We start from the raw sequence: 15,697 nt of genomic DNA on the forward strand, positions 1-15,697 counted from the left end.
TTTCTCACCATGGGGTGGTGGGGGGCTGTCTGGCCCTTTGCTGGGAAGGTTGGCTCAAGATCGAGGCAGAGGAGTGGGTCCTCAGTGTTTTGCGGGAAGGCTACCAGATCCCCTTCTCTTCCCCCCCACCCCTGACCACTCTCTTCGAGGATCGCAGGGGTTATGCCCCAGGGTCGCTCAAGGGTCTCGCCCTCGCAATGGAGCTCCAGCGTCTCTGGACAAAAGGGGCTATAGAGGAAGCGCCTCCCTCCCCAGTTTTCTACAGCCATGTGTTTGTCGTTCCAAAGGCCACAGGCGGGTTCCGCCCCATCATCGACCTCTCCCTCCTCAACACGCACGTCGTCACCACCAAATTCAAGATGGAGACTGTCCGGACGGTAATGTCGGCCATCCGACAGGACGACTGGATGGTGTCACTGGACCTTCAGGACGCATATCTTCAGGTGCCCATTCATCCCCACAGCCATCAGTTCCTGCACTTTGTGTGGGAGGGGTACCACTTTCAGTTTCCAGTTCTCTGCTTCGGTCTCTCCACTGCTCCGCAGGTTTTCACTCGTCTGATGGCTCCTGTCTCGGTGAAGTTCCATCGTCGGGGCATCCGCATCCTTCGCTACCTCGACGACTGGTTGGTACTGGCCTCTTCAGCGGTAGAAGCTCGACACGCCACAGCCTGTCTGCTCAGGCTCTGCTCGGACCTGGGCATCCGAGTAAATTGGGAGAAGTCATCCCTGACCCCTGCACAGGAGAAGACCTTCCTCGGGGTGGTGATTTGCTCCCCTCTTTTGAGGGTTTTCCTGACCCAGGGGAGGATACAAGGCCTGCAGGATTTACTCCGCTCCTTCCTCAGTTGCCTGTCCCCCCCAGCGAAGCACTGATTGAAACTTTTGGGGCACATGTCTTCCCTCATACATCTAGTGCCGGGATCCAGGAGGCGGACGCGTCTCCTGCAGATCCAACTGAACCAGCAATGGGACAGGTGGTCGATGCCAGACAACCACCCGGTCAGCGCTTCACGTCAGGACCTGGAATGGTGGCTGGAGGACGAGAACTTGGGGCAGGGTCAGCCTCTTCAGGTTGCCATTCCGGACCACCTTCTCTACACGGATGCCTCTACAGTCGGCTGGGGTGCGTCGCTCCTCCAGGCTTCTGTGAGTGGCCTGTGGAACATCCAGGAACAGACGCTCCACGTGAATGTTTTAGAACTCCGTGCGATCCGCCTCGGCCTCCAGCACTTCACAGAGGTGGTGAGGGGCTCAGTTGTCGCTGTCTTCTCGGACAACACCACGGCCCTCGCTTACCTGCACAGGGAAGAGGGTACTCACTCTATCCTTCTCAACCTCAAGGCACGCCATGTCGATCTTGCCCCTGTTTGTGAGGGGCTCAGTAAATGTGGTGGCCGACTGGCTCAACCGCCAACACCAATCCCTGTCCACAGAGTGGACCTTACATATGGATGTTTGTCACCTGCTGTGGCGGGTCTGGGGTTACCCAACAGTCGACCTGTTCGCCACTCGTCTCAATTACCGGATTCCGAACTGTGTCCCCCTTTCAGGATCCGGCGGCCATCGCCACAGATGCCTTCCTCTACAATTGGGACAACCAGGGTCTGTACGCCTTTCCACCCTTCCCCCTCATCAGGAGAGTTCTCAACAAGCTCTGGGCTTCCTGGAACACCCGTCTCATCATCATAGCTCCTTACTGGCCTCAGAATGAATGGTTTAAAGGTCTGTTGGCGGCGTCGGTGGATCCTCCCTGCTGCCTCCCTCTTCGCAAAGATCTATTGAGACAGCCACACATCCACAAGTTCCACATCGGTCTCCCCTGGCTTCAGCTGACAGGGTGGAGACTATCCAGTGCTTTCTGAGGCACAGGGGTTTCTCCTCTAAGGTGGCCCAAGTTCTTATCTCACGACAAGAGGCCTTCCTCTTCTTCCAACTATCAGCACAAGTGGAAGGTGTACAGGAAGTGGTGCAAAGATCACGGCCACACTGTCTCCAATCCCACGGTCCAAAAGGTCGCAGATTTTCTCGTTCACCTGCGCCAGGATTGCAATCTTTCTACCTCTGCCATTAAGGGTTATAAGGCCATGCTGAATGGAGTCTTTGCAATCAGGGGCGTGGACCTCAACAATGACCGGGTGTTGAGTGCTATTGTCAAGGCGTGCTCTTCTCAACCCCGCAGACCTACTAGGAATCTTAGTCCTTCCTGGAACCTGGATGTAGTTCTTCGCTACCTGTCCAAGGCCCCCTTCGAGCCCCTTCGGCTCTCGTCCTCCAGGGACCTGACCAGGAAGACTCTTTTTCTCCTGGCATTAGCTACAGCGCAGAGGGTAGGGGAGATCCAGGCCCTCTCCTCCCGGACTAGCTGGCAAGGACAGGATCTTATGGTCTGCTATCTCCCTGAGTTCATTGCTAAGACGGATACGGGAGTTCACAGCATGCCCCGAGAATTCCGTATTAAGAACCTTACTTCCATTCTCGGTTCCATGGATGAGGAGTGCTTTTTGTGCCCTGTTCGGGCTCTCTGCCACTACTTACAACGGACTGCTTCAGAGACAAGGCCCAGGAATCTGTTCGTTGCAATTAAACGCCCTTCTCGACCTATGTCTAAAGCGGCCATCTCATACTTCCTCAGGGATACCATCAAGTCTGCCCATGAGGCTATTTCTGACTCTGACTGCCTCGAGGTCAATGCCCGTGCCCATGACATCTGTGGCATTGCTGCCTCCATACTCCTCTGGGAAAACTGCTTGGTTCCGACCATCCTGAAGGCAGCACGCTGGAGGACTCACTCGGTCTTTGCCGACCATTATCTCCGCGATATAGTGCGGAAGGAAGGCAACGTTTTTTCCCTGGGTCCAGTTGTTGCAGCCGGTCACATTGTGGGTTGACAACTACCACAAGGTCCTCCTTGCTCTGGGGTAACGCTTCGGCTCTCTCAGGTGGATACTCCAGTGCTCCCTTACACTGCTCGTCTTAGTTGATTGAGTCAGTAGACGGGATTCTCTCCTCTGCGTCAGGGTATTGAGCATGCTCCTGGAACACTCATCCCCTGACCCCTAAGGCCTGCTCCCTTTTAGACACACGGGTTAGGAGGACCTCCCAAACCCTTAGCCGAGCCCGCTGGCACCCCTATGCTGCCCAGCCTCAGCCAAGAGGTTAGTGTCTACATATGGACAGTTTGTTTTCACCCTCTACGCCTGGCACATTCTTCTGACTCCCACCTCCTTCAGTGTTGGAGTCTGCTATATTTTGTATGAAAAACAGGTGTCTGTGACAGAAATCTTATTTCTAATGCTAAATTTAATTTCTTCACTTACCTGTTTTTCATACAAAACTTCACTGCCCTCCCTTCCCCCAGTCAGGTTCTCTCCCTTGAGAAATAACTGACTGGTTGTCCACGCAGTGTGCTGGCGGCAGCAATGAGCGCCACGCTGCCAGGTGTAGCGCTAAAGCGGGGGGGTTTCTAGGCGAAAAGGTATGTGGAGCAGTGGAACTGCTATATTTTGTATGAAAAACAGGTAAGTGAAGAAGTTAATTTTAGCATTAAAAATTAGATTTTTCCATGTCCTTGGAGATGATTACTTGTGGTCACCTTTATCAACTCTCTGTCCAGTATGTCAATCTTGTTCACCAATTTATACATAGTTATCATGTCTCCTCTTGTTCTTCTCTCTTCTAATGTGGTCAGCCCCAGCTTCCTCAGTCTTTCCTCATAGTCTAACTCCCTGAGTCCTGGTACCATCCTTGTTGCCAGCCTCTGTACCCTTTCTACCTTCTTCACATTTTTCTTCATATGCAGTGACCAGACACAAGCTGCATATTCTAACTGGGGTCATATTAAGGTACATAATATCTTCTTCATCATTCCTTCATCTAGGACTCAGGGGTTCCCAAACTGGGGTACATGTACCCCCAGGGGTACATTTGCACGTTTCAGGGGGTACATTTGGTCTGAAGGAAACAATTACTTGCACAATACATGGTGTTGTAATCTGCACTCAGATTACCTTAGTAATTGCTTTATTTCTGTTTTCATCATTTAAGATGCCTATGTAATCTAAACATGAAGACTCTAATAAACTTAATATATCAAAATATTTAATGTCTTTTTTTACTATCAAGCTTAATTTTTAGTGTTAGGGGTACATGGGAACCTATAAAAAGAGTCTAAGGGTACTGAGGAACAAAAAGTTTGGGAACCCCTGATCTAGGTAGTGGAATGCAAGGCCAATGTTTTGAAGCATGTTATATGTTTTCCAAAAAATCTTGTTAACCCCTTCAATACGGTGATGTAGGCGTCATGAAGCCCCAGTAGCATATACGGTGACGCCTACGTAGGCGTCATATTTCTTTTCTGAGCTTCCTTCAGTTCAGTTGTCCCGTATAATGTGTTGGATACCAACTACACACGCCGTATGCTGTCCTTGAAATCCTAGTGCTCCTCCCACCATCCTTGTCTCCACCAATCACTAAAGATAAGCTACATACGTCCCGTCCCGCCTTGTGTCTAAAATTACCCAATGGCATAGACTGTTCCCATATCTCTCTCTCTCTCTCTCTCTCTCTCTCTCTCTCTCTCTCTCTCTCTCTCTCTCTCATTCCCTCCTCATCTCTCCTTCCCTCCCCTCTCCTCTCGAAGATAAGTTACATCGTCCGCCTTGTAACATTCGTCACACACACACACACACACACACACACACACACACACACACACACACACACACACACACACACACACAAATACAAAACAACAAATTTTCTAATCTCTCTCTCTCTCTCTCTCTCTCTCTCTCCTTCGTTTCCTCTCCTTCCCTCCCCTCTTCCTCTCGAAAGATAAGCTACATGCATCCCTTGTGTCTAAAATATTAGCAAATGTCACTCTCTCTCTCTCTCTCTCTCTCTCTCTCCGAGAGAAGCGTCCACTCCTCTTGAAGGCAATATAGTAACTAAAAAATAGCAGCATAATACACAAAGACGAACAAGTATGACAAGCTTGCACGAGTTTCCTGCGCTCGGGCGCGCAGCACTACCACCCGTATATCATACAGGCGGGCTTTTTTAACATCCGGCGCGAAGGGGTTAATGTGTTTCTCTGGTGACAAAGTGTTTTGCATGGTTACTCCTAAGTCTTTCTCCTCATTGGTCTCTTTAATTTTCTCATCACCCAGCCTGTAATCCCAGTTTGGTCTGTATCTACTTCTTCCCATTTTCATAACATGGGTCTTGTCTATATTAAATTCCATTTGCCACTCCTTAGTCCACTCTATATTTTATCAAGATCTTCCTGTAACTTGTTACAATCTTCCACATTCCTTACTCTCCTTATAATTTTAGAATCGTCCGCAAACATGTTCATGTAACTGTCAATTCCTACTGGCATATCATTAACATAAATAAAAAATGTGTATGTGTGTGTGTGTGTGTGTGTGTGTGTGTGTGTGTGTGTGTGTGTGTGTGTGTGTGTGTGTGTGTGTGTATTTACCTAATTGTATTTACCTAATTGTAACATACGGGAAAAGAGCTATGCTCGTGTTGTCCCGTCTCCATATCTATTAATGTCCAGCTTTTTCTTAAAATCATGAATATTCCTTGCGTTGACCACTTCCACGTCTAAACTATTCCATGCTTCCACCCTTCTATGAGGAAGCTATATTTTTCACATCTCTCCTATAAGTGGCCATTTTAGTTTTTTCCCATGCCCTCTCGACATTCTTTCATTCCACATACACAGATCTTCCCTATCCATTTTTCCATGCCAATCATCACTCTGTATATTGCTATCAGGTCTCCCCTTTCTCTTCTGTTTTCCAGGGTCGGAAGTTGCATTCTTTTCAGTCTGTCTTCATAAGTCAAATCTCTTAAGTCAGGCACCATTTTGTTGCAGCCCTCTGTACTTTCTCTAGTTTCCTTATGTGTTTCTTTAAGTTGGGAGCCCACTGTATTGTTGCATATTCAAGCCTCGGTCTTATCATTGCAGTAATTATTTTCTTCATCATTTCTTCATCTAAATATATGAACGCCACTCTTATGTTCCTCAATAAGTTCAATACTTCTCCAATTATTTTGTTTATATGTCTCTCTGGCGATAGGTCATTGGTAATTGTCACCCCAAGGTCTTTTTCTTCATGACTGGTTTTATGTCTTCATTTCCTATCTTGTACATACTCCTGATTCTTCTTTCACTCTTGCCAAACTCTATTTTCTTGCATTTTGTCGTGTTGAACTCCATTTGCCATGTACAGCTCCATTTCCATATTCTGTCCAAGTCTTCCTGGAGTAGTTCGCAATCTTTGTCACATCTCACTTTTCTTAACAATTTTGCATCGTCTGCAAATAGGCTCACATAACTGGACACCCCATCCACCATGTCATTTATGTAGACCGCGAACATTACTGGTGCCAACACTGATCCCTGTGGAACTCCACTCTCCACCAAGCCCCATTCTGATGGTCTGTCCTTAATTATTGTTCTCATTTCTCTTCCTACCAAAAGTCTTCCATCCATTTTAGTAAACTGCCATGCACTCCTCCTACCATTTCAAGTTTCCAGATCAGTCTCCGGTGTGGTACCTTATCAAAGGCCTTTTTTAAATCCAGATATATTCCATCAGCCCAACCATCTCTTTCCTGTATTACATCTATCACCCTCGAATAGTAACATATCAGGTTTGTCGTGCATGAACGCCCTTTTCTAAAACCAAATTGACACTCACAAAGTATGTCATTTTTCTCCAAGAAGTCTGTCCATCTATTCTTCACCACCCTCTCACACATCTTAGCTACCACACTTGTAAGTGACACTGGTCTATAGTTCAATGGGTCTCTCTTGTTACCTGATTTATAGATTGGGACAATGTTAGCTCTTTTCCAGTCTTGGGGCACTACACCTTCCCTTAATGAGGCATCAATTACTTCACAAACTTTTTCTGCCAATTGCTCCTGCATTCTCTTAAAATCCATCCTGATACCCCATCAGGTCCCACAGCTTTCTCACTTCTAAACTCCCCATCATATTCTTGATCTCCTCCACAGTTACTTGAAACTCCTTCATAATCCCTTTCTGTTCCATTACCAGTGGTTTGTCAAAAGCAGTCTCCTTTGTGAATACCTTCCGAAAGCATCCATTCATAGCCTCTGCCATTTCCTGGGATCTTCACTGCATACTCCATTTACTTCTAAACTTTCAATACTTTCTCTATTTTTGATGTTGTTGTTCACATGTCTGTAAAAAGCCTTGGTTGGTCTTTACATTTATCAATTATATCCTTTTCTTGTTTCTTTCTTTCTTCTCTTCTAATCAACACATATTCATTTCTTGTTTTTCTCTCTCCATTTTACTCGGTGTCTTATCCTCCTCCACACCAAATATCACCACACATCTCTTTTTGTCTACAGTTTCCCTCACCAATGTCTCATTTGATTTAATAACCTTCACCACTTTCTCAGCAATCTTCTCTTCTATGATCTGTTGATCTATAATTTCAGCAAGGCCCAAAGTTTTCTCCCAGACTCTTTGATTTCCTTTTCCAGACTTGCAACTTTGTAATTTACCTCCTTTCTTTCCACTTCCTGACTTTTTTCCATTCAGCCTGCTTCTCCATCACTTTTCCTAGAGATTCTCCACATTTTCGCAATTCACTTTAATTAGCTTAACTTCCTCTTTCAGTGCTTCATTTTCCTTCTTCATATCGGCACACTCTTTCAATACATTGTCATAACTCGTTTCCAGGCCCCATACTTTTCAAACAGTTTTTCAATTTTACCTTCCAACTCCAGAATTTTCTTCACATAAGCGCTCTTCTCCATTATTCCTTGAAATCTTGTGAAGTCTGATTCATCTTTCGAGTTCACGGCCGCCATGTTGCGCAGATGTAAACAAACCAGCTGATGGCTCAAACGCAGGCTACAGTTTATATTTACCTTCCTTGGACATTATTTTGCTAATCAACAGTTAACATGACTATATGGAGACGGGACAAACATTACCAGCTCCTTTCCCACCTTGGTTACTCTTAGGCAATGGTAACTTTAGAATTAGAGATGATTGCTCTGGAGCTCAGCGACCACATCCGCCATCGACGATGTCCCGTGTGTGTGTGTGTGTGTGTGTGTGTGTGTGTATTTACCTAATTGTATTTACCTAATTGTAACATACGGGAAAAGAGCTATGCTCGTGTTGTCCCGTCTCCATATCTATTAATGTCCAGCTTTTTCTTAAAATCATGAATATTCCTTGCGTTGACCACTTCCACGTCTAAACTATTCCATGCTTCCACCCTTCTATGAGGAAGCTATATTTTTCATCTCTCCTATAAGTGGCCATTTTAGTTTTTTCCCATGCCCTCTCGACATTCTTCCATTCCACATACACAGATCTTCCCTATCCATTTTTCCATGCCAATCATCACTCTGTATATTGCTATCAGGTCTCCCCTTTCTCTTCTGTTTTCCAGGGTTGGAAGTTGCATTCTTTTCAGTCTGTCTTCATAAGTCAAATCTCTTAAGTCAGGCACCATTTTCGTTGCAGCCCTCTGTACTTTCTCTAGTTTCCTTATGTGTTTCTTTAAGTTCGGAGCCCACTGTATTGTTGCATATTCAAGCCTCGGTCTTATCATTGCAGTAATTATTTTCTTCATCATTTCTTCATCTAGATATACGAACGCCACTCTTATGTTCCTCAATAAGTTCAATACTTCTCCAATTATTTTGTTTATATGTCTCTCTGGCGATAGGTCATTGGTAATTGTCACCCCAAGGTCTTTTTCTTCATGACTGGTTTTATGTCTTCATTTCCTATCTTGTACATACTCCTGATTCTTCTTTCACTCTTGCCAAACTCTATTTTCTTGCATTTTGTCGTGTTGAACTCCATTTGCCATGTACAGCTCCATTTCCATATTCTGTCCAAGTCTTCCTGGAGTAGTTCGCAATCTTTGTCACATCTCACTTTTCGTAACAATTTTGCATCGTCTGCAAATAGGCTCACATAACTGGACACCCCATCCACCATGTCATTTATGTAGACTGCGAACATTACTGGTGCCAACACTGATCCCTGTGGAACTCCACTCTCCACCAATCCCCATTCTGATGGTCTGTCCTTAATTATTGTTCTCATTTCTCTTCCTACCAAAAGTCTTCCATCCATTTTAGTAAACTGCCATGCACTCCTCCTACCATTTCAAGTTTCCAGATCAGTCTCTGGTGTGGTACCTTATCAAAGGCCTTTTTTAAATCCAGATATATTCCATCAGCCCAACCATCTCTTTCCTGTATTACATCTATCACCCTCGAATAGTAACATATCAGGTTTGTCGTGCATGAACGCCCTTTCCTAAAACCAAATTGACACTCACAAAGTATGTCATTTTCTCCAAGAAGTCTGTCCATCTATTCTTCACCACCCTCTCACACATCTTAGCTACCACACTTGTAAGTGACACTGGTCTATAGTTCAATGGGTCTCTCTTGTTACCTGATTTATAGATTGGGACAATGTTAGCTCTTTTCCAGTCTTGGGGCACTACGCCTTCCCTTAATGAGGCATCAATTACTTCACAAACTTTTTCTGCCAATTGCTCCTGCATTCTCTTAAAATCCATCCTGATACTCCATCAGGTCCCACAGCTTTCTCACTTCTAAACTCCCATCATGTTCTTGATCTCCTCCACAGTTACTTGAAACTCCTTCATAATCCCTTTCTGTTCCATTACCAGTGGTTTGTCAAAAGCAGTCTCCTTTGTGAATACCTTCCGAAAGCATCCATTCATAGCCTCTGCCATTTCCTGGGATCTTCACTGTATACTCCATTTACTTCTAAACTTTCAATACTTTCTCTATTTTTGATGTTGTTGTTCACATGTCTGTAAAAAGCCTTGGTTGGTCTTTACATTTATCAATTATATCCTTTTCTTGTTTCTTTCTTTCTTCTCTTCTAATCAACACATATTCATTTCTTGCTCTTTTGTAACTTTCCCACTGCTTAATCCGTCTTTTCCTTCTCCACCTCTTCCATGCATCCTCTTTTCTTGTTCTAGCCTTTTCACATCTATCGTTAAACCAGTCCTGCTTTCCAACTTCTCTATGTTGTCTTATTGGTACAAATTTTTCTCACCTTCTTTGTATATTTTTATAAATTCCTTCCACTTTTCATTTGCTCCTTAGCACTCTTGAATTTCATCCAATTTGTCTCTTGAAAGAATTTCTTTAGGTTTCCAAAATCTGTCTTGGCATAATTCCATCTTCCCACTTTATATTCTTCATTTCTTCTAGATTTCTCTTCGTCTATCACCTTGAACTCCAAAACTGCATGATCACTCTTTGCTAAAGGGCACTCCACCCTCATCTCCTCAATGACCATTGGCTCTGTACTAAAGACCAAGTCCAGTCTTGACGATGCTCCTCTCCTCCAAACCTAGTATCTTCTTTGACCCACTGAGTTAACACATTTTCCATTGCCAGTGTCAATAGTGTATTTCCCCATGTTGTCTCTGATCCTTCCATTGACCAGTCCTCCCAACACACCTCTTTACAATTAAAATCTCCCATCATTATAGTTCGTTCACAGCCACCCAACATTTCTTCCAGACATGTTCCTGTATCACTTATCATTTCTTCATATTCCTGTACTGACCATGCATTTGTCTTAGGTGGTACGTACACCACTATGTAGTGCCTCTTTTTCCTTCATTAGTTTCTGCTCTGATCTTTAGCACTTCTGCCTTTCCCATACCTTTTTCACTTGATCCACCTTTATATCTTTTTAACCAGCAACATCACTCCTCCTCCCATCTTACCTACTCTATTTCTTTTCCAAACGTTATATTTCCTTCTCCAACCTTCATCAGGTCTTCTCCTCTCTCAGTTTTGTTTCAGTAAGACCCACAATATCTGGGTTCTTGTCCCTCAAGTAATCGTTGAGTTCTAAATCCCGATATCACTCCATTTATGTTGGAATACATTACATTTCGCTCATATGTAAGTTTCTTTAGTCCTTTCTTGCTGTACTTTTCTGGGTTATGAACCACTTCCTCAGTCTCATATCCAAGATTCTCCAGAAAAACTCTTTCTTCTCCTCTTCTGTCCTCTCTTCATTTTTTTCAAAGCCTCCTTTCTCAACTCATTTAACATTTCTCTTTCCTTTTCACCGAGATCTCTTCTCAACCAAATCTTCCTTGTTGTTTCCTGCTGGGCTAGCCTCCATGACTTCTCCACCAATTCATCTACATCCTTTTGTGACTTAAGTTTGATTCTTATTGGCCTCATACCTTCTCTTGTGAACTTTCCAATTCTATGGAAGTCCTCTATTTCTTGTACTAGGTCTTTTCCTCCTCTTGCACCACATTAATGATATTATTTATCACCTTTTTATGTTTTCTCTCTCTCCATTTTACTCGGTGTCTTATCCTCCTCCACACCAAATATCACCACACATCTCTTTTTGTCTACAGTTTCCCTCACCAATGTCTCATTTGACTTAATAACCTTCACCACTTTCTCAGCTATCTTCTCTTCTATGATCTGTTGATCTATAATTTCAGCAAGGCCCAAAGTTTTCTCCCTGACTCTTTGATTTCCTTTTCCAGACTTGCAACTTTGTAATTTACCTCCTTTCTTTCCACTTCCTGACTTTTTTTCCATTCAGCCTGCTTCTCCATCACTTTTCCTAGAGATTCTCCACATTTTTCGCAATTCACTTTAATTAGCTTAACTTCCTCTTTCAGTGCTGCATTTTCCTTCTTCATATCGGCACAGTCTTTCTTAACATTGTCATAACTCGTTTCCAGGCCCTCATACTTTTCAAACAGTTTTTCAATTTTACCTTCTAACTCCAGAATTTTCTTCACATAAGCGCTCTTTTCCATTATTCCTTGAAACCCTGGTTTGTGGTGTGTGTGTGTGTGTGTGTGTTTGTGTTTTGTTGTGCATGACTATGTAGCAGGGGATGAATGGGATCTCACCTTCATGATATCACTAAGGTCAGTGCACACAGATCGTAGGCCACTAATGGTCCCCAGAACCTTGGTTGGGTCAAAGTCCTGTCTTCCATCTCTTTGTCTCTTGGCTTACACCACCAGGGAAGAAAATATGAAGAACCAAGATGAACACTTCAAACCATGATAGCACTGAGTCTTTATGTTTGCTATGCATTGGAAACTTGAAGACATGAATAATTACATGACATGACATGAATAATTACAGATATAAGATGAAAAACTTAATGTGGCTCCAATTTTCTTGATACCATATTTGATGGCTCATAAGACACATGGGCTCATAAGTCGCATCCGGTTTTGGCAGACATTGAAATGAAATAAAAGTTAAATGAGTAGATTTAAGCTCCGAATATAAAGTAAAGGATTTCATTTGACATTTTAAGATCTCACATGCAATTAGATCATTATTAGATCCCAATATTTTGCATTTAAAAACCTTAATATTTGCTAGTAGCCTATGAACCAATCCTGTTGTGAGATGTAAACATGTACCTGACATATTGACATATAGCATCAGCAGTGACTGTGAGAGACTACATTATTAGCTTCATTTTTTTTTATTTATTTATTTAATTGCAGTGGCATAGTGGATAAGGGATGAGCATGAGATCAGGCAGACGTCCATGCGTAAGTTCAAATACTATCACATACCGCCTTGAAACTTTGCCTTGTTACCTACATGTCACCATGATACTCAGGTTCTAGGTACTTTCACAAAAGATGTGCTTGGGTGGTGATATGGGCTAATATGGGTACCACTATAAATAAAATAGCCTGCACCACTAATGGGTGGAAGCTGAACAGTGCTTACACACTCTTCAAGTATACCTATAGGCACTATAGACCATAACATAAAAAAAAAAAAAGTTAAAGATGGCTGCAATTTTAATTGTATGAAACTGTGTCTTACCTCAAGGAGTAACGACATCACACTGTAAAGAACATTTGCCCATGTCACCAGGTTTGGCATATAACTGACCACATCTTTGTTTTGGTATATGCAATGCTTGGCACATGGTTAATGTGGCAAATTCTTCCTTACTGGTATCATTCTATGTGAATTACCAGTATGACCTATTATATATTGTTACCTTGAAAGAAAGAGTTGCTTTTATGGTGTAGTACCAATCATCACTTTGTTTACATATGAGAAGATGTCTGGAATTTGATATTAGAGCCTCTGTTGTCAGAGATTTACCACCAACTACTATCTCAATGCTGAACCTTGGTCTCATATGACACAGGCTCATTTCCTGATGCCTTTTTTTTGGAGGTAAGGTAGATCTTATGAGCCATCAAATATGGTATGTAGTAAATGTTATTATATGATGGAATGTTGATTGCAATGCAGAAGTCTATTAAATCATTTCTTCTTTCATTCCATTAATCCTTTAACACACACACACACACACACACACAACACACACACACACAAATGTGGAGAATCTTTAGGAAAAGTGATGGAGAAGCAGGCTGAATGGAAAAAAAGTCAGGAAGTGGAAAGAAAGGAGGTAAATTACAAAGTTGCAAGTCTGGAAAAGGAAATCAAAGAGTCTGGGAGAAAACTTTGGGCCTTGCTGAAATTATAGATCAACAGATCATAGAAGAGAAGATTGCTGAGAAAGTGGTGAAGGTTATTAAGTCAAATGAGACATTGGTGAGGGAAACTGTAGACAAAAAGAGATGTGTGGTGATATTTGGTGTGGAGGAGGATAAGACACCAAGTAAAATGGAGAGAGAGAAAAACATAAAAAAGGTGATAAATAATATCATTAATGTGGTGCAGGAGGAGGGAAAAGACCTAGTACAAGAAATAGAGGACTTCCATAGAATTGGAAAGTTCACAGGAGAAGGTATGAGGCCAATAAGAATCAAACTTAAGTCACAAAAGGATGTAGATGAATTGGTGGAGAAGTCATGGAGGCTAGCCCAGCAGGAAACAACAAGGAAGATTTGGTTGAGAAGAGATCTCGGTGAAAAGGAAAGAGAAATGTTAAATGAGTTGAGAAAGGAGGCTTTGAAAAAAATGAAGAGAGGACAGAAGAGGAGAAGAAAGAGTTTTTCTGGAGAATCTTGGATATGAGACTGAGGAAGTGGTTCATAACCCAGAAAAGTACAGCAAGAAAGGACTAAAGAAACTTACGTATGAGCGGAATGTAATGTATTCCAACATAAATGGAGTGATATCGGGGATTTTAGAACTCAACGATTACTTGAGGGACAAGAACCCAGATATTGTGGGTCTTACTGAAACAAAACTGAGAGAGGAGAAGACCTGATGATGGTTGGAGAAGGAAATATAATGTTTGGAAAAGAAATAGAGTAGGTAAGATGGGAGGAGGAGTGATGTTGCTGGTTAAAAAAGATATAAAGGTGGATCAAGTGAAAGAAGGTATGGGAAAGGCAGAAGTGCTAAAGATCAGAGCAGAAACTAATGAAGGAAAAAGAGGCACTACATAGTGGTGTACGTACCACCTAAGACAAATGCATGGTCAGTACAGGAATATGAAGAAATGATAAGTGATACAGGAACATGTCTGGAAGAAATGTTGGGTGGCTGTGAACGAACTATAATGATGGGAGATTTTAATTGTAAAGAGGTGTGTTGGGAGGACTGGTCAATGGAAGGATCAGAGACAACATGGGATGAAATGAAATAAAAGTTAAATGAGTAGATTTAAGCTCCGAATATAAAGTAAAGGATTTCATTTGACATTTTAAGATCTCACATGCAATTAGATCATTATTAGATCCCAATATTTTGCATTTAAAAACCTTAATATTTGCTAGTAGCCTATGAACCAATCCTGTTGTGAGATGTAAACATGTACCTGACATATTGACATATAGCATCAGCAGTGACTGTGAGAGACTACATTATTAGCTTCATTTTTTTTTTTTTATTTATTTATTTATTTTTTTTTATTGCAGTGGCATAGTGGATAAGGGATGAGCATGAGATCAGGCAGACGTCCATGCGTAAGTTCAAATACTATCACATACCGCCTTGAAACTTTGCCTTGTTACCTACATGTCACCATGATACTCAGGTTCTAGGTACTTTCACAAAAGATGTGCTTGGGTGGTGATATGGGCCCTAATATGGGTACCACTATAAATAAAATAGCCTGCACCACTAATGGGTGGAAGCTGAACAGTGCTTCCCACACTCTTCAAGTATACCTATAGGCACTATAGACCATAACATAAAAAAAAAAAAAAAGTTAAAAGATGGCTGCAATTTTAATTGTATGAAACTGTGTCTTACCTCAAGGAGTAACGACATCACACTGTAAAGAACATTTGCCCATGTCACCAGGTTTGGCATATAACTGACCACATCTTTGTTTTGGTATATGCAATGCTTGGCACATGGTTAATGTGGCAAATTCTTCCTTACTGGTATCATTCTATGTGAATTACCAGTATGACCTATTATATATTGTTACCTTGAAAGAAAGAGTTGCTTTTATGGTGTAGTACCAATCATCACTTTGTTTACATATGAGAAGATGTCTGGAATTTGATATTAGAGCCTCTGTTGTCAGAGATTTACCACCAACTACTATCTCAATGCTGAACCTTGGTCTCATATGACACAGGCTCATTTCCTGATGCCTTTTTTTTGGAGGTAAGGTAGATCTTATGAGCCATCAAATATGGTATGTAGTAAATGTTATTATATGATGGAATGTTGAT

The 15,697-nt window shown here is 42.5% G+C and overlaps 1 protein-coding gene across 1 annotated transcript in view; it reads right to left on the reverse strand.

The window, feature by feature from the left end:
• Positions 1–4,138: 4,138 nt before the first annotated feature.
• Positions 4,139–15,697, reverse strand: part of LOC123498434 — a 47,206-nt gene continuing 35,647 nt past the window's right edge. Inside the window, exons 7-8 of the mRNA XM_045245537.1 lie at positions 11,963–12,066; positions 4,139–4,156 (exon numbers count right to left, since the gene is read on the reverse strand). Of these exons, the coding sequence (XP_045101472.1) occupies positions 4,139–4,156; positions 11,963–12,066 (122 nt within the window). The remainder of the gene's footprint in view (positions 4,157–11,962; positions 12,067–15,697) is intronic.

This window comes from Portunus trituberculatus, chromosome 48, assembly GCF_017591435.1.
Source record: "Portunus trituberculatus isolate SZX2019 chromosome 48, ASM1759143v1, whole genome shotgun sequence".
Classification (NCBI taxonomy): domain Eukaryota; kingdom Metazoa; phylum Arthropoda; class Malacostraca; order Decapoda; family Portunidae; genus Portunus; species Portunus trituberculatus.